The sequence below is a fragment of the Vombatus ursinus genome, unplaced genomic scaffold (assembly GCF_900497805.2).
Source record: "Vombatus ursinus unplaced genomic scaffold, bare-nosed wombat genome assembly UNPS02010461.1, whole genome shotgun sequence".
NCBI classification, from domain to species: Eukaryota; Metazoa; Chordata; class Mammalia; order Diprotodontia; family Vombatidae; genus Vombatus; species Vombatus ursinus.
The window spans coordinates 9,508,707-9,532,964 of NW_020950239.1; the positions used below are offsets into that span (position 1 = coordinate 9,508,707).

The following is a 24,258-nucleotide window of genomic DNA, read 5'->3' on the forward strand; positions in this document are numbered from 1 at the left end:
GGCTAAAACTTCACCATCCTGTCTGACTTCATGAATTGACGATAGTAGGATCCAGCCATACTCATCATAGCTTTTGCCGTCAAGTAGAGGCTGTGACCATTGGATCCACGCCTCCATCTTCGGGACCAGCTCTGGACTCTTTCACTTCACACCATCATGGACTTCACTTTCCCCAACTGCCATTGTGCTGCTCCCTTGCCAAATCCACCTTGAATCTCAAACTCAGTGTCCTGTCCTGCCTCAACAGCATAGGAAGGTAGAGGACTCATTCTGGCTAGGAACGACAATTCCCAGCAGTCTGCTGCCAGAACTTTCCCCTCATGGAGGGAAAGTTGGTCTTGAATACCCAGTTACATTGACCAAAAAAAAAAAAAAATTCCCTTTCTCTTTGGTATAGAGTTTTCTTGGAATGACAGTTTTAGTTTTTTGGAAATAACAGTTTCTTTATTGGAGCTCAGTTGCTTCTTTTAGCTGATTTTTTTTTCTCCTGTTTTCATTGTAGTACCTGATTATCAGCTTACAACTGGAAGAACTATCATGGAGGTGGTGTCAGCTGAAGTGAACAGCTTACTTCCAGAGGAGATCATGGACACTGGTATAACTTTAGTGGAAGATGATAGTATCGAGGCTGTTATTGTTTCATCCCCAATGGGAGATTCAATTCCCATGGAAACGGACCTGCAAGAAATTGTCAACATAAATTCATCCAGTGAATCTGCAACCACGGCCATGTCTATTACCACAGAACCAGTCACAGTGTCTAGTAACCACGCTAACAAAGTTGTTGGGAATACCATAGTTACAAAAACAGATTTGAATACTGTAAAAACAGCCTTTCCAAGTGGCCTTCAAAAACTTGGTGCCCAGACACCTGTGACTATATCAGCCAATCAGATTATTTTAAACAGAGGATCTCAGACATCCGATCTTAAACTTGGCAGTCAAACAATTAAACCAGATGGACAGAAGTTAATTGTAACAACTTTGGGCAAGTCTGGCCCACCAATTGTTTTAGCCCTACCCAATAACCAACTGCCTCAGACTCAGAAAGCCACATCTCAGACACAGTCAGGAGACTCTAAAGTGCAATCTCAGCAAATCAAAGTAGTTACTATTGGAGGAAGGCCAGAGATGAAACCTGTCATTGGTGTGTCAGCGCTGACACCGGGAAGTCAGCTGATTAATACTGCAGCTCAGCCTTCTGTGTTACAGACTCAACAATTAAAAACAGTGCAGGTAAAAAAAAAGAAAGGCTTGTCTATTAAAAATGCATGTATATGAAACATTGATCAGTTGTAGGTATGTATCAGGGTCATTTATATCGAGATTCTTAACATAATAATATTTTATTACATATAATAATATAAAATAATATCTTTTGAATGTTGCTTTTAGTGTATACGTGAAAATAACGAAACCTGTTGTATAGGCAGATTTTCAGCATATAAATAAGCTAGCCAAAGAGCTGTTTTGGTTGAATTTAATTTTGAACATTTAAATATGTATTTTGTGTGTGTGTGTGTGTGTGTGTGTTGTTAGTGAAAGTTTTTTATGCACGAGAAGAAACATTAACCAGTTAGCAAAGATAGCTTTGCAGGAATGGAGCAAAATTTTGTATTCAATCAAATAGCCTTCAGTAGTAGAGATCAGCAGATCTCTGTCCGAGAACCTTAGCTTTGGAGATCTGCTGTCACTGCACCTTTCTTCCTATGTCACCAATGGGATGCTGAGGTGGAAGGTAACCTATGTAAGGTTACTTATTTAAACTCTTAAGACTTCTTTTTCTCAGTAAAGACTTTCCTTATCCACTCTGTCTTTGGAAAGTCCCTCTTACCGTTGCTTTGGGGTCCTACTTTTTGTTATTCCCCATTCACACTCAGCTTTCCCCTGTGATCCCCAAAGCCATGACCACTAGTGGCCCTCTTGGATTCAGTCTTCCAAGTGGGGACAGGAAACAGAAGCTGGATATGAGGCTTAGAAAGCTGGATATGAGGAAGCTTAGAAAGGTTGCATGGCTGAGTTGATAGATAATAGGGGTTCTTTGGGGTAGTATTTTGTAACCAGAACCTTGTTCTCTAGACGATCTTCTTGTCCTTTTTCATAAAAACACTGCTATGAAATGTCCCCATTTACTCTATATCTGATAACATCTATAAGGAAACTTCCAAACCTGGAGGTAAGCCAAAACATTTAGATCTACGGAAAATACCAATCACAGCAGTAGTGATCAAAGCTCCTATTTACATCGTGCTTTAAGATTTACAAAGTGTTTTACCTAAATTATCTCATTTGATCCTCGCAGAAACCATGTGAGAGTGGTTAGCACCAACTATAATAATAGTTTATGCCCATTTTACAGATGGGGAAACTGAGGCTGAGACAGGTTCAGTGACTTCACAGCTATTAAGTGTCTGAGGCAAGATTTGAACTCAGGTCTTTGTGACCCTGTATCATTTAGTTCCCCCATATATCACAAAGCTCGTACATTTTATTTTGTCCCTTTTCTTTTTCAGGTATACAGAATATTTACCTTTTCGTACAATTCCTGATTATCTGGTTTCCCCTAGCAACCTAAGGCTGTTTTCTAGGACAGAAAGAGCTGAAGGCCAATAGCTTTTGCTTAGTGGGCTAGGGAGAATGGAAGGTATGATCAAAGCCTTGGGAAGAATTGATCATGCAGTGTGATCTTCAAGGGGTATGGTCACACCAAGACTCAGCTGCAGGCCCTGTGCTGCACAGAGCAGAAAATGTAGACTGACCAGAACTGTCCGGAGCAACTTAGGTCAGTGGTCCTGCAGGTAGTACCGCAGGACCTGTGAGATAATTGTGGCAGAACAATCACTGTGATTATCTTTTAAAAAATGAAATATGGACAGTAACTCTGGCAGTGTGGGACAGCGAGTAGGGAGCAGCCTGTACGTCTGTAGAGCACCATAAAGTTTACATAGTGCTTTACATGAACTTAGCCCATTTGGTTTGCACCACAACCCCAAGTTGTAGCTGCCGCAGACATTATTGCATTTTGTGGATGAGGAAACGGTTGTCCTCTATCCCCGCCTTTGTCCCAGTCTCTGAGGAAAAAGTCTCCTTTCTCTGTAAGAGCAGACCCTCTCTCTTTGTGCCCTTGATCTCCTCCCTTCCAGACATCCTGGAGCCTAAGGAGACCTGAGTTCAAGTTCTTCCTCTGACACGGATTAATGATACGATCTTGGGCAAGTTGCTTAGTGGCTTAGCAGCCCAGACACTGCAGCGGCGGAGGGAGTTCACTCATTTGGAGTTACTTACAGTAATGAAGCATTGGTCTGGACCAGATTTTAAAAATTATTTATGAAATAAAGAAATTTGTAGTAGACTTTTTTTTCAACCATTCAACAAATATTTGAGCAATTTCAAAAAAAAAATTATTGAAATGGTTTTGGTAATTCAGTGGGTTTTCTTCAGTTATCTGTCACATTTTACTTATCCAGAATATCATGTTTACTGAAGGTACTAGATCAGTAAGGCTTCTCTTCTCAAGATGCTGAAAGAGCACATTAAATGCTCTTTTATTTATTATTAATATTAACAGATGTCTCCGTAGTGCTTTGTGGTTTTCACGATCTCACGTAAACCTCTCCTGACTTCTTTCCCACCCTTTCCTTTCTTGTAAGTGCCTCTTTTCCGCCTCGAAAGTTAGTTTTATGAGCTCTGTTGGACCCAGAGCTGGGAAGACTCAGAATCTCGGATTTGACTACTTCTTCCCCAGGCTTCCTAGTTGGTGTTTCTTTTGTTTCATTTTTCTAATTAAATAAGCTTATTTTAAATTATCCTTTGTACTTTGGTGGTGCTCAATTCCAAATGTAATTATGTTCCAATTAGAGGAACCTTTTTCCCCCCTTTTGTATGAGAGCCCTTGAGTTCCATTATAAAACTGTAGATCTTTGCCTTAGCAGCCTTAAACATGGGGAAAGATAAGACTTTACATTTGTTCATGAACTTTTTAAATTTGGGGACGTCTTATTTGTTTAAACTAAGTTTTATTGATGCTTTTTTTTTAAACATCACAGTAATTTTTGGAAATACCTTACGCTTCCCGTTGAATACTTCCTTGTTATCAAGGCAAAACAGAAACACCCAATACAGTGGCTCTGTCTGACAGTGTATTCAGCTGTCTGCCCTAGTAGCTATTACACCTCTCTGATGAGAGGATGGAGGTATAACAGCTTAATTAAAAAAAAAAAAAATTTCCTGATTTGAAAGTATTTGTGTTAGCAGACACTATAAGTAGGTTAGAATTATAGAAAGTATCACGAAGAACTAAGTTATTTATATAAAAAGGACAAATTATTTATCATTAACTTTTTAAGAACTTAAGTATTTGATGCCTTTTTTACCTTTTTCATCCCTGAAATCTATTAATATTCAGCAAGCCACTAAAATTCTTACCAATTTTGAAATTTTACACATTTAATAGCAAATGAGGGCTACTTTTCACTTTTCACTATGGGAATGAATTCCCATTCCCTTGAGGATGTGCTAATTTGTTTAAATCCAATTATAGATCCTTAAATTGTTCATTGTATCAGGCCTGTTGTTAGACTTTATGCTGCATTTCCTATTTTCTATAATTCCCCCCCACCCATAGGATTTTTCATTCCTAATGCAAAGTAAATATGTGTCATTGAAATAGTCCAGTTGGGAATTTGAGCCCCCAAAGCAGGGAATACATTGCTCTATGTTGTGTCCAGTATATTGCTCATATTCATGTTGGTAATATTTGTTATAATATACTTCGAGGCAGTACAGTGTCAAACAGAGAATACTGGACTTGGAGGCAGAAGATAGTTCTGTACCTTACCTCCATTACCAACTGTCTGTGTGACCTTGGCCAAGTCACTTAACTTTATTAACTTTGTTTCCTCATCCATAAAAGTGGGGCTATAATGGGATTATTGGGAGGATGAATGAGGTGATATATCTAAAGTATTATTTAACCATATAGGGGTGTGTGTGTGTGTATAAAACCAATCATTATTACAAAGTCTTGATTCTTGATTTTAAGAAAGCATTTGTGCAACTTGAAAATATTTTGTCTGTAAGTTATTAGGGAGCTGGATGTGAATTTGAAACAAGCAATCTTTAACCTGGTCATTTCCTTCAGAATGGACTCTTAGGAATTGCTGTTGATAAAAATTTATTTTTTTCAGTTAGCTATACTTATCTATTACAGGAAGAGGGTTTTTTTTAAAAATTAAAATAATTCCTTAATATATATTTGTATTCTACTTCTGGAGGTCTGAGTAGTATTTAAAAGTGACCTCACTATTGACTGAAAATAGTATTTTCAGGGAGTAATAGTGCTAGATTATTTCTCTAAAGTGACTCCTGGTTCTATTTCACTCTTTCCTTTTAGCATTTCACTTCTTTTGGGGGGAAAAGAAAGCCAAATGGTGTTTTACTTTTTATTAAATATGTTGTTGTTTTGCTTGTGATTGATCATAAATTTATATTCCAGAAATTTTAAATGCCATTATTGCAAATAATGTATAATGTGCAGTGCAAAGAGCTATGCAGTTTTTTTAAGTTGTGGAATTTTTAAGGGTGTGAATATTTTAGCAACTGAAATTAAATTAAATTCTTATTTTTTGCTGAGTAAATGGTGGTTGTTGTTTGCCAGCTCTGTCTTAATTCTGAGTAATTGAGTACTTTATAGCGATTGACCCAGTTATTTATACCTTTCAGATCGCTAAGAAGACAAGAACACCAACTTCAGGTCCAGTGATCACCAAGTTAATCTTCGCAAAACCAATTAATAGTAAAGCAGTTACGGGACAGACAACTCAAGTGTCCCCAGTCATTGCAGGTTGTATATTTTTCTTGCTTCTTAAGCTACATTTTTATCTTCACCTTATATAGATGTACAGGAATCTGAGCTGCGTTTGTACGCATCTTTCTGTGTGAACATTCAGTGGGGAAGGGAAAGGCAGCTGACATAAGCTTCAGTTAGCTCTCAAGGAGTCATAATTGTTCAGTGTATGTAAATCACAGAAGAGCGTAGCTTAGCTGTGCAAAACTAGCCTGTTACCTTGTCTTCTAAAGTGGAATTTGATTCCTCAAATGAAAACAGATGAAACATTACAAATAACCACCTCAGAAGTTCAGATGCATCTAAAAAGAAAAAAATCACAGACCTACGCTTGGAGGTGTGGGAGCATCATGCTTACTTAATAACATGATGCTTATGCAATAATATAATAAGTGTTACGCGTTTGGACTTTAGAGCATAGTATTTCAATGAAAAGTTAAGGGACTTGTTTTCTTTTTTTTCTCTTAATCTCATTGGCACCCTTCTTTAGAGTTTGCATCTCTAAAACTGCACATAAACCCTCTGGTTGGCTTGTCACGTAGCAAGTGTAGGAAAGGTTTACTATTTTTGGAAGGATGTTTTATTTTCGTACAATTCAAATTGTGCTCCACTGAAGTCCCCGTGTGTTTTTAGACTAGAAATTGTTCATTTTGCATGTTGCTCAACAGTAAAGGGCCATCAACTTGAGAAACTCTTCATTGTAAATAATGATGTAAAGAGGTGGTGTTTTTTTCCTTTTGATAACAGGATTAGTTTTAGCTGTGCAGCTACTACATTTGTATTTGGCAGTGAAACAACTACTCTTGAAAACGATCAGAAGTTCTGACTTCCCAGTAGCCTCGTCCCTGCTTTGGTCGTTTGAGTACTCGGTTATACTTGAGTTTGTAATCGACAGGATGTCAATGCGTGATTTAATTCGGTGCTAAACTAATAATGCCAGTAAATGTAACTTATTATGTAGCTTAAAAAAACCATACAAAAGACGTCAGGAACATATTAAACTGCTGTGTGAATTACCCTGTTGAAGACAAATGGAAAGAATCATTGAACTGGAGAGGTGGAAGGGGTCTCCTTAGCCTTCTGGTCGAGCCCATACGCTGCATACCCGACAAATGGTTGTCCAGTCTTTGCTTGAAGATCCCCCAAGAGGCAGCTGGGTGGCCCAGCGGATAGAGTGCTGAAGGGAGGAGAATCTGAGTTCAAATCCTGCCTTAGACCCTTCCTAGCTGTGGAGTCACAGGTCCTTTCTCGGGCTTAGTTTCCTGTCTGTCAGATGAGGATCCTGAGAGCACCTCCCTCACAAGGCGGTCTTTGTCAGCCTCTTTATTGACATTGTCATCATTATTACGATTATGTATCATCACTGTTGATGTCATGATTTTTGTTAGTAGTAGTAATGAGAGAGAACCTGCTGTCTGTTGAGGTAACTCATTCCATTTTGGGGTAACTTCCTGACACCCGTCTGAAATTGTTCTCTTTATAGCTTCGTTCCACCCCATCCCTGTTCTGCCTTCTGGGGCCCAATAAAACATGTTTCGTCCCTCCTTCACAGGCCAGCCCTTGGAGTACTTGAGGACAGCCATGTCCTTCCTGAGCCTTCTCTTCTTCAGGCTAAAAATGTCCCATACCTTCAACTGTTATTTGTACGACACGGACCTCAAGCCCTTTGTTATCTGGGGGTGGGGTCTTCCGCTGGGCACACCACCTTCTTGTTAAGATTTTGACAACCCAACTCAAATGTTAGAGTCAAAATGTGAAAAAAATACTACCTTTATTTTTCAATTCATGGGTCATATGAAAAAATGGAGAGGAAGATGACTTTTAGAATGATTGTGTACCTTGGCTTTGTAATCCTTGCAGGGAAAGAAATCTAAAAAAGTTGCCAAGTGCCATTTTCTCCTTCTTACTCTCCTCCTTCCCTTTAGTTCTGTATCTGTGAATTAAACAAAATGAAACTCTTTTAAAAGCTACTAGATTATGGCATCATAGATTTGAAGTTGGAAAAGATGGTTGTGTTAGTGCAGAAAAGAGCTGCACAGTTAGATTGGCATAATATGCATTTAAAAAATTGGGCCAATCCCACATACTGGGAGACTGGAATATTATTGAAGAAAGGAATATTTGAAAGTGTTAATCCAAAACTGACCTCAAGCCTTGCAAAGGACAAAAATGTAATGGAAACTTGTTTTCAATGGTCACAATAAGAATTCATCAGATGAGGTTCTCAGTCTGTCTACAAGTATGCTCATATAGCACATAGTGTCAGAGTTCAGGGAGAGAAGGTCTGAAACCCAGACCCCAATTCTCTCCTTGCATGTCTGTCTCAAGTTCTTAATTCTAGCACAATTGTATGGATTTGGGGTTCAGTGTCAGATGAGGATCATGAGAGCACCTCCCTCGCAAGGTGGTCTTTGTCAACCTCTTCACTGACATTGTCATCATCGTTACTATTATGTATCATCACTATTGATATCATTATTGTTATTATTAATAATAATGAGGGAGAACCCGCTCTCTATTGAGGGTTATATTGCGTGTTAGAAATGTTATAAATAAAAGTCATTAACTTATTTGATTATACACTACATATTAGTATATGTGAAGTAATACAAATATAGTTAACTCTCTGGGGATGTACTACAGAACACTTGAGGAAGGTTCACACTACTATCTGACCTTCTTCCTTTCCTTTGCAGGGAGAGTTCTGTCACAGTCTGCTCCAGGGACTCCCCCAAAGACCATAACAATATCTGAAAGTGGTGTCATAGGGTCGACTCTTACTTCTACAGCACAGACACCAAACAAAATAGCCATCTCGCCTCTGAAATCTCCCAACAAGGTAAAAAGGTTATTTCGTGGTTTTTGTAGTTCTAGGTATTGTGATTAATGTCTAAATTTTTTTCTTATTAACTTATTTTGATTTATCATCAATCAATTCCGTATGCTTTTGAGTTTAAAATCTTTCTCCCCCTTCCTCCCCACCACCCTCCCCAAGACGGCACACAATCTGATATAGGCTGTACGTATACATTCCTATTAAACATATTTTCACATTAGTGATGTTGTAAGTAAGAATTAGAACCAATAGGAGGAACCACCAGAAAGAGGAAACAAAACTCAACAGAAGAAAAAAAATAGCAAATAGTATGCTTCAATCTGCATTCAAATTCCACAATTCTTTCTTTGGATGTGGATAGCATTTTCCATCATGAGGCCTTTGGAGATATCTTAGATGCTTGTATCACCGGGAAGGGTTAAGTCTATCAATATTAGTCATCGTACAACATGGCTGTTACTGTGTACAACGTTCTCCTGGTTCTGCTCACTTCACTCAGCATCAGACCATACAAGTCTATCCAGGTTTTTCTGAAATCAGCCTGTTCGTATTCCATTACATTCATGTACCACAACTTGTTCAGCTAATGTCTTAATTTTTATTGTAGTATGTCATCTTCTACTTTTTTTTTTTAAATTTTTAGGCAGTTGGGGTTAAGTGACTTGCCCAGGGTCACACAGCTAGTAAGTGTCAAGTGTTTGATCTGAGGCCGGATTGAACTCAGGTCTTTCTGACTTCAGGGCCGGTGCTCTATCCACTGTGCCACCTAGCTGCCCTCATCTTCTACTTTTCTGTACCTCCTAGCGTCTAGCACAGTGTCATAATAGGCCTCAGTGTGATCATGTACTTCGGTCCCTTAGCTTCCTGAGCCTCACTTTCCTCATCTGTAAAATGGGGATGATAATGCTCACATATTATAGAGCTATTAAGACAAGAGCTTTGTAAACTCTAAAATTCTATTAAACGTGTTGTAGTAATGGCCATTAATAGTAATAAATAATATTTGCTGGCCCAGGGCTCCAAAAGGAAGCCACATCTTCCCGATAATAGCCCAAGTGATACTTGCAGCTGTCACGTGTTTGGAGAAGGTGTCAGTCAGGGCTGTGTGTCGTCTGCTTGTGGTGCTTGTGGCTGGACCCTTTCAGGGCTCGCTGTCGTCCTTCATTTCCTCTGCAGCTGTGGTAACGAGAAGTGTCCGTTCCTCTCCCTTAGGACCATATCACTCTTCCCCCACTCCGTGGTCAGCGTGATGATGCATTACTTCATTTCCTAGCAGTAGGGGTGGGTCATAGGTACACGTCATTATAAGGGTCCAGTATTGAGCAAGGCCTTTGGGAGGGATCGAGCCGCCCTGTTGGTGAGTCCTGTCTGCTGATGCACTTGATCAATACGAGGCCGGACCCTTCATGGTGGGCGGCTGTGACCCACCCAAATGGTTCCATTGCATGAGGCTTTGTCCCCCACATGTGGACTTCATCTAACCCTCCCATGTTGCACTTGAGCCGGTGGAGAAGGTCACCTTTTTGTAGTTACTCATTTGGTCAAGCATTAGGTCGGTACTTTCTCACCGGTTGTGCAGCATGAGGTCGGGCCCTTTGTGCAGTGAGTGCTCTTTTCCTCGGCTCTTGGTGGGCTTAATGGCAGCAGCAATTGTAATGTTTTGTGTCTGTATGGGGTCAGCAGAGCCATCTGTTAATCCGGCCTCTCCTGCTTGCTCCACAGCAGGTCAGTATGTGCTGGCACCCATTTGGCCAGTGGGGGTCACGATGGACTCCCTGATGTTGACACTTCCCTTGGTGAGACAAAAACCACCAACTCATGTAAAGAGTTAGTTCTGACAGGCCCAACTTTGCCTGCTATTGAATGTTCCATTTCCGTTTAAGGATCAAGAACTCTGATGCTTGCCCCATCTACAGAACCCTGCATTACCTAACTCGTCATGAGTAGCTCAGCCTGTGGGACCCTGAATCATCCTTGCATTTATTTTCTACCCTCATGTCCACGTGTGAGGGACTGTCAGATCCAAAGAATGGGCCACATCCTCGTGATCATTCTGGTGACAAAGGTGTCATCATTGTGTTGAAATATGCAGCCATTCATTGGATACTGCCGCCTAGCCATCATGTGGCAGTCCACTGGTGACTTTACTCCAAGGGAGCATTGTAAAATGTAATCAGAATCTTCCTAAACTGAATCTAATATGGGTATTGATTTTAAAAAGCTTTGGCCAAAATCAGAGATGTCATGTCACTTACTGCATGATGCCCTCTGCGCCCTGTGAGATGATTGGAGTCATTTCTTTGTCCCTAGTGTAGATGCCAAGAGCCACCTGTTTTGTGAATCAACCAGACTAGAGAGTTAAATAGTGAATTTGTTGTGGGGAGAACAGTTGGTTTCACCATGTTCTTAATTAAGGCAACTATTCCTGTCACCTTTTTCAGGAGATGAGACCACTTCAAACTGATTATTTCCTTTGGTGCAGACAGTTGTGATGGTTTCCATTTGTGCCTTCCCACCACCACCAGGTGGAGTTACCCAATATGGCATTCACAAGGATGGCCCCTTGGTGTCTAGGGGTAGCGATTCCAATAATTCATTCCTGTAGGTGGAAGCCACCACAGGAGCTAAGAACGCATTGCCTCACTCTCCCTAGCTCTCAGGCAAGGGAGCTTAAGCACCTTGAGTGGTGGCATGTCTGTCTCCCCCATTTGAATTTCCTTACCTCTGTGTTTAAGAGCTTCCCAGGGTAATGATGACTTGGGAATCAGTATACAGTAACCACAGGAAATGCTGAACTCTGCTATTAGCCATCCCATAGTTATTGGTGCATATGGCCTTTGGTTGCTAGGTAGAGATACGGTTATTAAACACACCGAAGGACTTTGACCCCATCTCTGTGCCAAGCCATATCAATCCAGAGTCTGTATTCGTTTGTGGCCGGGTAACAAGTCTTTGGCAGGGACAGGAATAGCACCAATAGCTACTTTATTTTCTTGTATTTTCATTTCTTGGTATTTTTGCATCAACTGGCAGGTTAACTGTCATTTTTTTTTTACCTCGGTATCCCATGCTTTAACAACCATATTCATAAAATCCCTTTTGACTATCTCATTCATCTCATTCTCATTAATCCCCTCTAGAATAAAATATAAACTCTTCTGTTCAGCTTTTAAAACACTGTACAATTTATATTTCAAGCCTCATTGACTTTACTCCCTCTTCTCTATGTACCTGTTTCTCCCGTTAGAATGTAAGTTCATTGTGAGTGGGGATCCTTCACTCTTTGTACCCGTCATCCCAGTACCTAGCACTGTGCATAGTAGGTGCTTAATAATTCTCATTGATTGATTTTTTTTGTTTCTATCCACCACTGTGGCACCTGTGCATCTACCCCCAGTTAGTTCCTCGTACGGCAGGTCTGTATAGAGGTACTAGGCATTATGTCCCTTTAATTTAAGAGTGAGACACAGGGAATCCAACTGGAAGAGGCGGCTTTGTCCTGGGTAAGGCACCCCAGTTAGGCATTTGTAGATCATCTGTGCCCAACACAGATTCATTTGGGCATAGCTTCCTGGCCTCTACATTCGCCGTTGAGTGTGTCAAGCCTAGACAAGAAACCCCTGATTCTTCTTGCTCTGGCTTTTGTACTTGGGTGACCAGGAAGCTGCAACAAGGGAGTGACCCTTAGGCCTCCAGTGTGTGGCTTCTTGTCTTCTGGGCCCTATGCTTACTACCCCTTGGGCTGCCTCTGAGACTAAAGATCTCTAGATTAGCTTCAGTGTTGGTGCACTTGTTCTAGAAAAAGAAAACATCACAGGCTTACTTGGAGCAGTACTTGTGGTCTAGCTGCTGTGTTTGAGCAGTTGCCATTTCTGCCAAGATCAGGATGGGGGGGACCTGGAACCTTTGTGAGGGTCCTCTCAGCAAGGGCCCCTCATTTACCCTGTACTCAAAGTCTAAGTGAGAAAGAGTCTCAGTTTATAGTTCTGTATAGTTCTGAAGCCAAGAGCAAGAACTCTTGTCAGCTTTTAAACTGATACAGCACCCCTTATCCCTGGCAAATCAGCTGGGGTGTACTTGGCTGTTTGTCTCTATCCCCAGTGCCCAGAGCCAAAGAGTCAAAATTCAGGAGGCACAGCTTTTAGTGGTCTCCTAAATCCCAACATTCCAAGCATGGTGCCCAGAGAACTCCCAAAGTAATAATTATCTTCAAGGTGCTCATCCTCTTCCTACATGTGGTCATGCAAATTGAACAAGTGACAATTTACAACATTTATCATCATCTGGGAACAGATATTTTTAATTTTTTTTAATTGTTTTATTTGTTTTATTGTTTTTGGACGTCTCATTGAGTCATTAGCTTCCCTTTGGCCAATACTAATTTTTAAAATTCCCTTAGTCAGGTCTTGTACCTCTTTTGGAATTTGTCCAATGCTTATTTTTAAGGACTATGTTCTTTTTCTTTTTCTTTTTTTTTTTCTGATCCATCGGAGTATATAAGCATCATTTATTTTATTCATTTATTTATTTTTATTAATAAATTTATTTATTTTTAGTTTTCAACATTTACTTCCACAGGATTTTGAGTTCCAAATTTTTACCCCATCTCGCCCCTCCCCCCGCCCCAAGATGGCATGCGTTCTGAATACCCCTTCCCCTAGTCTGCCTTCTCTTCTATTTCTCCTCCCCACTTCTCTTATCCCTTTCCCCTTCTGTTTTCCTGTCGGGCAGGATAGATTTCTGTACCCCATTTCCTGTTATTTCTTATTTTCCAGTTGCATATGAAAACATTTTTTTTAAACGTGTTTTTAAAACTTTGGGTTCCAAATTTTCTCCCTTCCTCCCTCCCCACCCACCCTCATTGATAAGGCAAGCAACTCAATATAGGTTATATATGTGCAGTTATGCAAGACACTTCTATAGTAGACATGCTGTGAAAAACTAACTTTATTTCCCCTAATCCTATTCCGCCCCCCCATTTATTCTATTCTTTCTTTTGCCCCTGTCCCTCCTCAGAAGTATTTGCTTCTGATTACCCCCTTTCCCAATCTGCCCTCCTCTCTATCATCCCCCTACTCTCTTGTCCCCTTCCCCCACTATTTTCCTGTAGGGTAAGACAGATTTTCACACCCAATTGAGTGTGTGTGTTATTCCCTCCTTAAGTCAAATCCTATGAGAATAAGATTCACTCATTCCCTCTCACCTTCCAGTGTAAGAGCCTTTTCTTTTCTGTTTTTTGTGAGATAATTTACCCCATTCTACCTCTCCCTTTCTCCTTCTCCTAGTATAATCCTCTCTCACCCCTTAATTTTATTCTCCAGATATGACCCCTTCATTTTCAACTCACTCTGTGCCCTCTATCTATCTATACATACATATAATTTTTTCCCCTCCAAGTACCCTAGTACTGACAAAGGTCTCATGAGTTACAAATATCATCTTTCCATGCAGGAATATAAACAGTTCAACCGTAATAAGTCTCTTATGATTTTCTCTTTCCTGTTTACCTCTTCATGTTCCACTCGAGTCTTGTTTTTGAAAGTCAGATTTTCTATTCAGCTCTGGTCTTTTCATCAAGAATGCTTGAAAGTCCTCTATTTCACTGAATGACCATTTTTTCCTCTGAAGGATTATACTCAGTTTTGCTGGGTAAGTGATTCTTGGTTGTAATCCTATCTCCTTTGACCTCAGGAATATTATATTCCATGCCCTGGGGTCCCTTAATGTAGAAGCTGCTAAATCTTGTGTTATCCTGATTGTGTTTCCACAATACTCGAATTGTTTGTTTCTGGCTGCTTGTAGTATTTTCTCCTTGACCTGGGAACTCTAGAATTTGGCTACAATATTCCTAGGAGTTTTCCTTTGGGGTCTCTTTCAGGAGGAGATGGGTGGATTTTTTCAATTTCTATTTTGCCCTCTGGTTCTAAAATATCAGAGCAGTTTTCCTTGATGATTTCTTGACAGATGATGTCTAGGCTCTTTTATTGATCATGGCTTTCAGATAGTCCAATAATTTTTAAATTGTCTCTCCTGGATCCATTTTCCAGGTCAGTTGTTTTTCCAGTGAGATATTTCACATTGTTTTCTAATTTTTCATTCTTTTGGATTTGTTTTATAGTGTCTTGATTTCTCATAAAGTCACTAGCTTCCAATTGCTCTATTCTAATTTTTAAGGAAGTATTTTCTTCAGTAATCTTTTGGACTTCCTTTTCCATTTGGCCAATTTTGCTTTTTAGGGCATTCTTCTCTTCATTGACTTTTTAGACCTCTTTTGCCATTTGGGTTAGGCTATTTTTTAAGGTGTTATTTTCTTCAGTATTTTTTTGGGTCTCCTTTAGCAAACTATTAACTTGTTTTTCATGATTTTCTTGCATCACTCTCATTTCTCTTCCCAATTTTTCCTCTACTTCTCTTACTTGCTTCTCAAAATCCCTTTTGAGGTCTTCCAAGGCCTGGGACTGATTCATATTTTTCTTGAAGGCTTTGGATATAGGAGCTTTGACTTTGTTTTCTTCTTCTGGTTGTATGTTTTGATCTTCTTTGTTACCAAAGTAAGATAATACAGTCTGACTCTTTTTGCACTGCTTACTCATGATCCCGGCCAATTACTTGAGTTTTAAACTCTTTGTTAAGGTAAGAGTCTGCTTCCAACGTGGAGAATGTACTGCCCCAAGCTTCAGAGGTTTTGTGCAGCTGTTTTCAGAGGTACATCTAGGGACCTGTAAATTTTCAGTTCTTCCAAGGTGCTATGAAAAGGGTCAAGCTGTTTTCTCTTCACCGCCACAACAAGCTCCACCACGCCAGCACTCCTCCTCACCCCAGGACTGCCCCTCAGAACTGTGACCCAGATCCAAGCATGGGCAAAGCAAGAGATTCCTGCCTCAGCAAAAGCAAAGAGATCCCTGCAATCCCCCTCTGATCAGCCACTTGATTCCCCCTCAGTCTGTGGGCAGGAAGTTCAGGAGACAGCTGCTGCCCCGGGGGTGGCTGAGACCTAGCTTCTTCTCTCACCACAGTCACCGACTTTTCCCACTGACCTTCCAAGTTGTCTTTAGCATTCATGGGTTGAGAAGTCTGGAAACTGCCACAGTTGCCTGTGATTCAGCCCTCTGAGGCCTGCTCCAGGGTCGCTGCAGCCTGCGCGCCCATGCCGCACTGCGCTCCTCTCCCCGCCTGGCATGATATACTTTCCCAATCAACCATCCAGGTTGTCTTTGGGCCGGAAATTTGTTTGACTCTGTCTTTTTGTGGGTTCTGCTGCTTTAGAATTTGTTTAGAGATATTTTTATAGGTATTTGGAGGGGTTTGGGGGAGAGCTCAAGCAAGCCACTGCTTTCCCTCCAGCATCTTGGCTCTGCCCCCTAAGGATTATTTTCTTCAGCATTTTCTGTGCCTCTTTTACCAGGCTGTTAATTTTCTTTCCATAATTTTCTTGCATTGCTCTCATTTCTTTTCCTAATTTTTCATTTACTGCTTTTACTTGATTTTTAAGATCTTTTTGTTGTTGTTGTTCTTTTTAAAAAAATATATCTTTATCTCTTCTAGTAATTTTTGTTGGGCTTGTATCCAGTCAGCATTTTTCTTTGAGATTTTGCTTATAGATGTTTTCAGGTCATTGACTTCTGATTTTGTGTTTTGATCTTCCCCATCACCATAGTACCTTTTATGGTCAAGTTCTTTTTTTGTTATTTGCTTATTTGTCCAGCCTATTTCTTGACTTTGGACTTGGGCTCTGCTTGCCTCTCGAGGGGATGGCTAGCCTGAGCTTCTGTAGCTTGATCTGGGTAACTAGGTTTTTGGGGCTTCCAGAGTGGTATGATCTGGGGAGAGCTCTGGTCCCTGCCCTCCTGGTCTGCCCTCTGGTCCAAACTCAGCCTCTGCTACCTCTCAGCTACAACCACTACTCTTTGTCCTGGAACTGTCATGCAGAACTGGGTAATGGGCAAAGGAACTGCCCCATGGTTCCCAGTCCTGTGCCTAGTGCTGGCATAGGAATCCCCTGTAATCTCTTTCTGACCAGGTGTTTGTTCCCCTTGCAGTAGAAAAATGACTCACTCTGACTTTTTGTAGGTTATCCCTCAAAATTTGATTTGATGTGCTTTTGTAAGTGGTTTAGAGGGTTAGGTTGGGAGAGTTCAGCAGAAATGCTTGCTTCACTCCGCCATCTTGGCTGTGCCGCCAACCCCCTCCTTTTTTTTATCCTAGATGCATTAGTTTTGTTTTTGGAGAAACTTCAGTTTCATGTAATCACATTTATCGATTTTATCTTTTGTAATCGCCTTTATCCCTCATTTGGTTAAGAATATGTCTTGTACTGATACCTGTGAAAGGTCAGTCAGTCATTCAGTAAACATTTATTAAGTACCTACTATGTGCCAGGTACTGTACTAAGTTCTGGGGATACAATGAAAGGCAAAAGAGAGGCCCATATCAAGGATCTCAAAGTCTCCTAGAGGGGACAACATGCAAAACAACTAGTGTACAGACAGGGTATAGATAGGATAAATTGGACATAATCAAGTAAGAGCAGACGCTAATTGGGAAAGATAGATTGGGAAAGATTCCTTAAGAAGATAAGAGTTTCACTCGTACTTGAAGGAAGCCAGGAAAGCCATGAGGTAGGAAAAAAGAGGGAGAGTGTTTCAGGCATGGAGGACAGCCAGTAAAAATACCTGTGGTGTGGAGAAGAGGCCAGTGTCAGTGGATCAGAGTGTTTGGGGTGGGGAGGGAAGGAGAAGTAGGAAATAGGTATAGGAACTCCAAATTTTTTTGTGGTACAATCTTTAAGGTAACTTTTCCACTTAGACTATGATATAAAATGTCTAAGACTTAATTTCTGCTAGATTGCTTTCCAGTTTTGCCTGCAGTATTTATCATATAGGGAATTCTTTTCCAAACAACTTGTGTTTTCAAAAATATACAATACCCAGACTCAAGAAGACCAAGTAGAATTCCTAAATAATCTTATCTCAGAAAAGGAAATCAAATGAGCTGTAAAGAAAAAAAATCAGGAAAAAAAAGAAAAAAACTCTTGGTCTGAGTGAATTCACAGAAGAATTCTCTCACAGATTAAAGAACAATGAGTAAAAATACTATACAGATTATTTTCAAAAGTTGAGAATAATTTTAACCAAAAAAGAAGTTTTTTTTAACAAACTCCTTTTATGAGGCAAATATAGTCCTAATATATAAACCAGGGAAAGACAACACAAAGGGGAATTGTAGAATAATATTAATCAGTTTAGATTCATTAATTATTTATTTATTTTGAAAGTGAAAGAAAATATATACTTCAGTCTCAGAGTTCATTGCTGCTTCTTCTGGAAGTTGATAGTATTTTTCATCATGGGTCCTTTGGAATTATTGTGGATCATTATATTGGTCAGATTAGTTAAGTATTTCACAGTTGATCCTTGTTACAATGTTGCAGTTACTGTGTATAGTGTTCTCCTGGTTTTGCTCACTTCACTTTGCATCAGTTCATATACGTCTTCCCAGGTTTTTCTGAAACGATCCTGCTTGTCATTTCTTATTAGGACAATAGTATTCCATCACAATCGTATACCACGCCTTGTTCAGTCATTCCCCAGTTGATGGGCATCCCCTCAATTCCCAATTCTTTATCACCAGAAAAAGAGCTGCTATAAATATTTTTGTACCTCTAGGTACTTTTCCTTTTTTTTTGATGTCTTTGGGATACAGACCTAGTAGTGGTATTGCTGGATCAAAGGGTATGCTTATTTTTATAGCCCTTTGGGCATAGTTCCAAATGTTCTCCAGAATAGTTGGACCAGTTCACAACTTCGCCATTAATGTCCCTGCTTTTACTCATCCCCTCTAGCATGTGTCATTTCCCTTTTCTGTCATGTTAGCCAGTCTAATAGGTATGGTCTCTCAGAGTCATTTTCATTTGTATTTCTCTAACCAGTAGTGATTCAGAGCATTTTTTCAGGTGACTATAGGTAACTTTAATTTCTTCTTCTGAAAACTGTCTGTTCATATCCTTTGACCATTTATCAATTGAAAAATGACTCTTACTTTTATAAATTTGGCACAGTTTCCCTTATGTTTAAGAAATGAGGCCCTTATCAGAGAAACTTGCTGTAAAAAATTTCCCCCAGTTTCTTGTTTTCCTTCTAATATTGACTCCATTGGTTTTGTTTGTACAAAAGCTTTTAAAATTTTCTATAATCAAAATGATCATCTTCTCCCTCTATTTGCCAGGAAGTGATGGGACCAGTTGCAAAGATCTTAATGTTATTTAATGTTAAGCTTCAAGCCAGCTTTTACTCTCTCCTTTTTCACCTTCGTCAAGAGGCTTCTTAATTTGTCTTCACTTTCTGCCATCAGAATGGTATCACCTCCACATCTGAGAGTGTTGATATTTCTCCCCACAACCTTACTTCCAGCTTTTGATTCCTGTAGCCTGGCATTTCACATGATGTACTCTGCATATAAGTTAAATAAATGAGGTAACAATCACACAGCCTCGTTGTACTCCTTTCCCAGTCTTCTGACTATTGGTTCTTGGCCCACATACAGGTTCCTCAGGAGACAAGTGGGATGATCTGGTACTCTTCATCTCTTTGAAGGCTTGTCACATTTTGTTGTGATGCACACAGTCAAAGGCTTTAGTGTAGTCAGTGAAACAGAAGTAGATGTTTTTCTGGAATTCCCTTTCTCCATAATCCAGCGAATGTTGGCAGTTTGCTTTCTAGTTCCTTTGCCTTTTTGAAAACCAGCCTCTGCTTCTGGTAGTTCTCAGTAGATATATTGCTGAAGCTTAGCTGGCAGAATCTTAAGCATAACCTTGCTGGTGCATGAAAGGAGTGCAATTGTTTGGTAATTTGAGCATTTCTTGGCATTGCCCTTTTTTAGAATTGAGGGGTAAACTGATCTTTTACAGTCCAGTTACCCTCAGACTAGTGTAGCCCATCTGCCAAAATGGATTTCCCAATGTGTGGCCATGGCCACAGCTTCTTGGAACCACGGGTGAGAGTTCAGTGAAGGTGGACACCAAGGGTGGATGAGCAGCCCTGAAAAGGGCAATAGACTAGGGGCAAGTCCAGAAGGAGTGAGGCTAGTGTGGAAAGTGGCAGGTTGACCTTTTTAATTACTCAAGAAAATCCAGCTCTCTATATTAGAACTTGTTTCATGTGTAATCCTCTTTTTTTGTTGTTTTTTGTTTTGTTTTAGAATATGTATAAAGTGCTGCTTCTGTTTCATGTTTGTGAATTTCAAAATAAAAAGCAATAAAATATAAGTGGTTCCCTTTTTGTCATCTTCACCAATCCTGAAGGCATGACAGGAAATTGCAAAATGGAGGCTATCAAACATAATGTCAAAATAACCAATAAAATTCAGAAATATGTAGTGGACACCATTGTGTCCCAAGAGCTGTTGCTAATAGATGAGTGCTGAGAGGATATGAAGTTTTCAGAAGTACTGGCAGCAATGAATGACCACATGAAAACATACTCCAAAGCACTAGTAGTAAGCAAAAAAGACTGATGGACCTTTCCATAGTTGTTGTTATCAGTCAGTCCCTTGATTCTACTCACTGCGCACTGCATTAGTTCCTCTAACTCTTCCCAGGTTTCACTGGCATTACCCATGTTTCATGGCATATTTGTGTTCTATTCCATTCATATACCAAAATTTGGTCACCCATTGCCCTGTTGTAGAACATCACAACTTAGTTTCCAATCCTCTGCCACAACAAAGGGAGCTGTTAAATTTTTGTACGCTTGATTCCTTCTCCTCTTTTTTTTTTTTTTTTTTTTGGCTAGGCAATGGGGTTAAGTGACTTGCCCAGGGTTACACAGCTAAGTAAGTGTTATGTGTCTGAGGCTGGATTTGAACTCAGGTCCTCCTGAATCCAGGGCCATTGCTCTATCCACTGCGCCACCTAGCTGCCACTCCTTCTCCTCTTTAAGAGAAAATATCATCTAGTAGTATCACTGACTCAAAGGGTGTGTACAATTTAGTGACTTTTTCAGCTAGCAAATTAACTCATGTGCCTATTTTCTCACAGTCCTTCCAACACAGGTCATTTTCTTATCATCTTTGCCAGTTGCATGGGTGTCAGGTGGAACTTGAAAGTTGATTTAATTGCATTTATCTAATTGTTTGTGATTTGGAACTTCTTTCTTGTTTAAATTTTATTTCAAAACTGACAAATATTTCTCGTCCTTCAGACCTGACATCCCTTAGATGAAAAGGAAAAAAAAATACAAAATTTTTTTACCAAATATTCAATCAATAAAAATAAATGCCCCCAATATTTGATTCTCATTTTCTTATTACCATCACTAAACTTAGAATTTTTCTAATTATTAGTGTTTTGCATTAGAGATTATAGATGTGGAACATTTCTCATATGATTGTTTATAGTTTGTATTTCTTCCTCTGAAAATTGCCTTGTCACACTTTTTGACATTATTCTATAATGTCTGTTCTGTCTATACCTGAATATAATTCTGTGTCTGTTCTTTATGTAGTATAGATATGAGGCCTTTATTAGGGAGACTTTCTGCAAAGGTTTTTTCCAGTTAATCACTCCATTTACATTTTAGATTTTTTTTAATGTAATGAAAATTACCCATTTTATTTTCTGTGATCCTTTCTGTCCCCCGTTGAGTGGTGAACTCATTCCCTAGCCAAAACCAAAATGTATATCCTCATGGGTTTTTCCATTATATTTTAGGGGACCTTTTATATCTGAACCATGTATACTTTGGAGCTAATCTGGGTATAGTGTGAGATGCTGGTCTATACCTAGTTTCTGCCAGATTGCTTTCCAATTTTTCTAGCATTTTGCAGTGATTAGTAAATTGTAGCCCCCTAGTTGGGGTCTTTTGATTTATTGAACCCAGGGTTATTATTACTCAACTTTTTTTATATTATGTACCTTATTTATTCAATTTCTCAAGCTTATTTTTAAATTGTTCCCCAGAAATACAAGCTAGAGAGCACTTGAGGCAGAATTTGAATCCATTTTTCCTTATTCTAAACCCAGTGCCCTCTCTGTTACAGTAAGTGCCTTTCTCTACCCTGTTTTGAGTATGAATTTGAATGAAAAATGACTAAACTGTCCACTTGAGTATACTAACTGTACTATGAGACACATAGCCCATGAAATTAATAACAATAACTAGCTTTTCCAGTGTAATTTAATACTTGCAAAGTGTTTTTACAAATATCATCTCGTTTATTCCTCATATCTACTCTAGGAGGTAGGTGCTATTATTATTCCCATTTAATAGATGAGGAAAACCAGGCAGGAATAGGTTAAGTGACTTGGCCAAGGTCACATAACTAGTAAGTACTAGAGATTGAATTTGAGCCCATGTCTTATGGCTCCATGCATAGCAAACTATCCATTGTGCCACCTTCTTGATTAAAGAAATAATTATAGAAATAAATGTCCAACAGGTACGAAAATATTTATACCATGACACTTAGTGTCACCAAAAGAACAGGAAACAAAGTGAGTATTAATCAATCAATAAACAGCTAAAGAAATTATGGCATATGGATGCTGTGGAGTATTATTAAAGAGTAATGACAAACATTAGGATTTCAGAGAAAAATTCACCATATTTATAGGACTTTTTCATCAGTATGAAATAATATAGCAAAGTCTAAACTGCAATAAGAGGCCTTCCCTAATTACTTGAACCCATAAGTTTTATCTCCACCATGATTTCCCCAATATATAATCAAGTATGAGCTCCACATAAAGACTCTGACATTGAGAAAAGGCATTTCTTTTATAAATTTTCCCATATGAATATTCTGATGTCTAGTCATCTTCTAGAGAAAATCGTGTCTCCATTGAGGAAATCTATAAGGCTCTGATGTAAAGTAAGAGATGATATCTTGGGGGCAGCTAGGTGGGGCAGTGGATAGAGCACCGGCCCTGGAGTCAGGAGGACCCGAGTTCAAATGTGGTCTCAGACACATGATACTTACTGAGCTACGTGACCCTGGGCAAGTCACTTAACCCAAATTGCCTCACAAAAACAAAACAAAACAAAACAAAACAAAAAAAAACGAGAGAGAGAGAGAGAGAGAGAGAGATGGTCTCTGGTTGAAGGCCTTCCACCATTGAGTCCATATAGGGCATCTCTCCAGAATGAATTTTCTGATGTTAAACAAGCTCTAGACTCTGTTTGAATGCCTTTCCTCAATCATTAGAGCGATAAAATTTCTATCTAAAAGGATTTCTCTGATGGGAAATAAGAGATGACTGTTACTTGAAGGCTTTTTCATATTGATTATATTCTTAAGATTTCTCTCCAGTGTGGATTTTCTGATGTTGAGCAAGAGAGGCCCTGTATCTGAAAATCTTTCCACACTGATTACATTTCTAAGGTTTTTTCTCCAGTGTGAGAAAACATGTACGGGAGACCGGGGGATCTTAGCCTCCAGGGCTCCGGCTTCCAGCTGGTCTCAGAATATTTTTTTTCATGCTGACTTTTGATAGCTTGAACTTTTTCTCATGAAAACTGCCTGTTTATATTCTTTGACCATTTTATCAATTGGGGAATGGCTCTTATTCTTGTAAATTTGAATCCATTCCACATATATACATATATAGATATAGATATGAAATTTGCTACAAAAATTCTTTTCCCTGTTACCTATTTCTCTTCTTATCCTAACTACATTCAACTTACATCCTCTTTTTTAAACTTATTTTTTTCAATTAGCAAAATCTACCTTCTCTCCTACCTTTCTCCCCATCCCTTTATCTCTATTGAAAAACAAAGAAAATTAAAACTTTTGTAATAAACAATGCCTAGTCAAGCAAAACAAGTCCCTGCATTGGCCATGTCCATTCCTCTCTCTGGCAGGAGGTGCGGGTAGCATGTTTTCAGCATGAGTCCTGGAATCTTGACTGATTGTTGTGTGATTAGAGCTTCCTGATCCCTCTTTTTATGTTGCTTCTGACCCCTGTGTTTGTATTTCAGAGTTTCCACATAGATCTGGAATTTTTATGAGAAATGCTTGGGAATCATTAAAGATCCAACCCCCCCTCCCCCAGTGTAGCATTATGCTTAGCTTTGCTGGTTGAGTTGTTGACCCTTTGCCTTCTGAATATCGTACTCCCAGCTCTTTTCCTTTTCTCTCCCTTTCCTTTTGAACAGGCTGTTATAAAAACTTTATGATGACGTACAACATGCTTTTACTTGACAGGGATAGATAGTAACAAAGGCTAACAGTGCAAACGTTAAGCCTCTGATTAATGGTAACTATGTTGTGTTATTAAATAGGCAGTGAAGTCAGCTTTGCAGACCATCACCGTGGGAGGAGTGAGTACGCCTCAGTTTAAGACTATTATTCCTCTGGCCACTGCCCCCAATGTTCAGCAGATTCAAGTGCCTGGAAGCAAGTTTCATTATGTTCGGCTTGTTACAGCTACCACCACGGCTGCCACCAGTAGTTCAGCACAGCCGTCCAGTCAGAATCCCAGTTCAAACACTCAGCCTCTTCAGCAAGGTGAGTCATTCCATCGTCATGGTGATGGGCTTCGTATGTTTAAAGGCATTTGGTCTTTTTCTTGCTAAAAGCG

General features: G+C 39.5%; 1 protein-coding gene across 2 annotated transcripts in view; it reads left to right on the forward strand.

Annotated features, from left to right (window-relative positions):
- Nucleotides 1-24,258, forward strand: part of LIN54 (lin-54 DREAM MuvB core complex component) — a 79,782-nt gene that overhangs the window by 19,750 nt on the left and 35,774 nt on the right. For both annotated transcript variants that reach the window (XM_027854631.1, XM_027854632.1), the window contains exons 2-5: nucleotides 503-1,236; nucleotides 5,722-5,842; nucleotides 8,542-8,684; nucleotides 23,960-24,185. In XM_027854631.1, coding sequence (XP_027710432.1) covers nucleotides 538-1,236; nucleotides 5,722-5,842; nucleotides 8,542-8,684; nucleotides 23,960-24,185 — 1,189 coding nt within the window. In that variant the 5' untranslated portion in view covers nucleotides 503-537. The remainder of the gene's footprint in view (nucleotides 1-502; nucleotides 1,237-5,721; nucleotides 5,843-8,541; nucleotides 8,685-23,959; nucleotides 24,186-24,258) is intronic.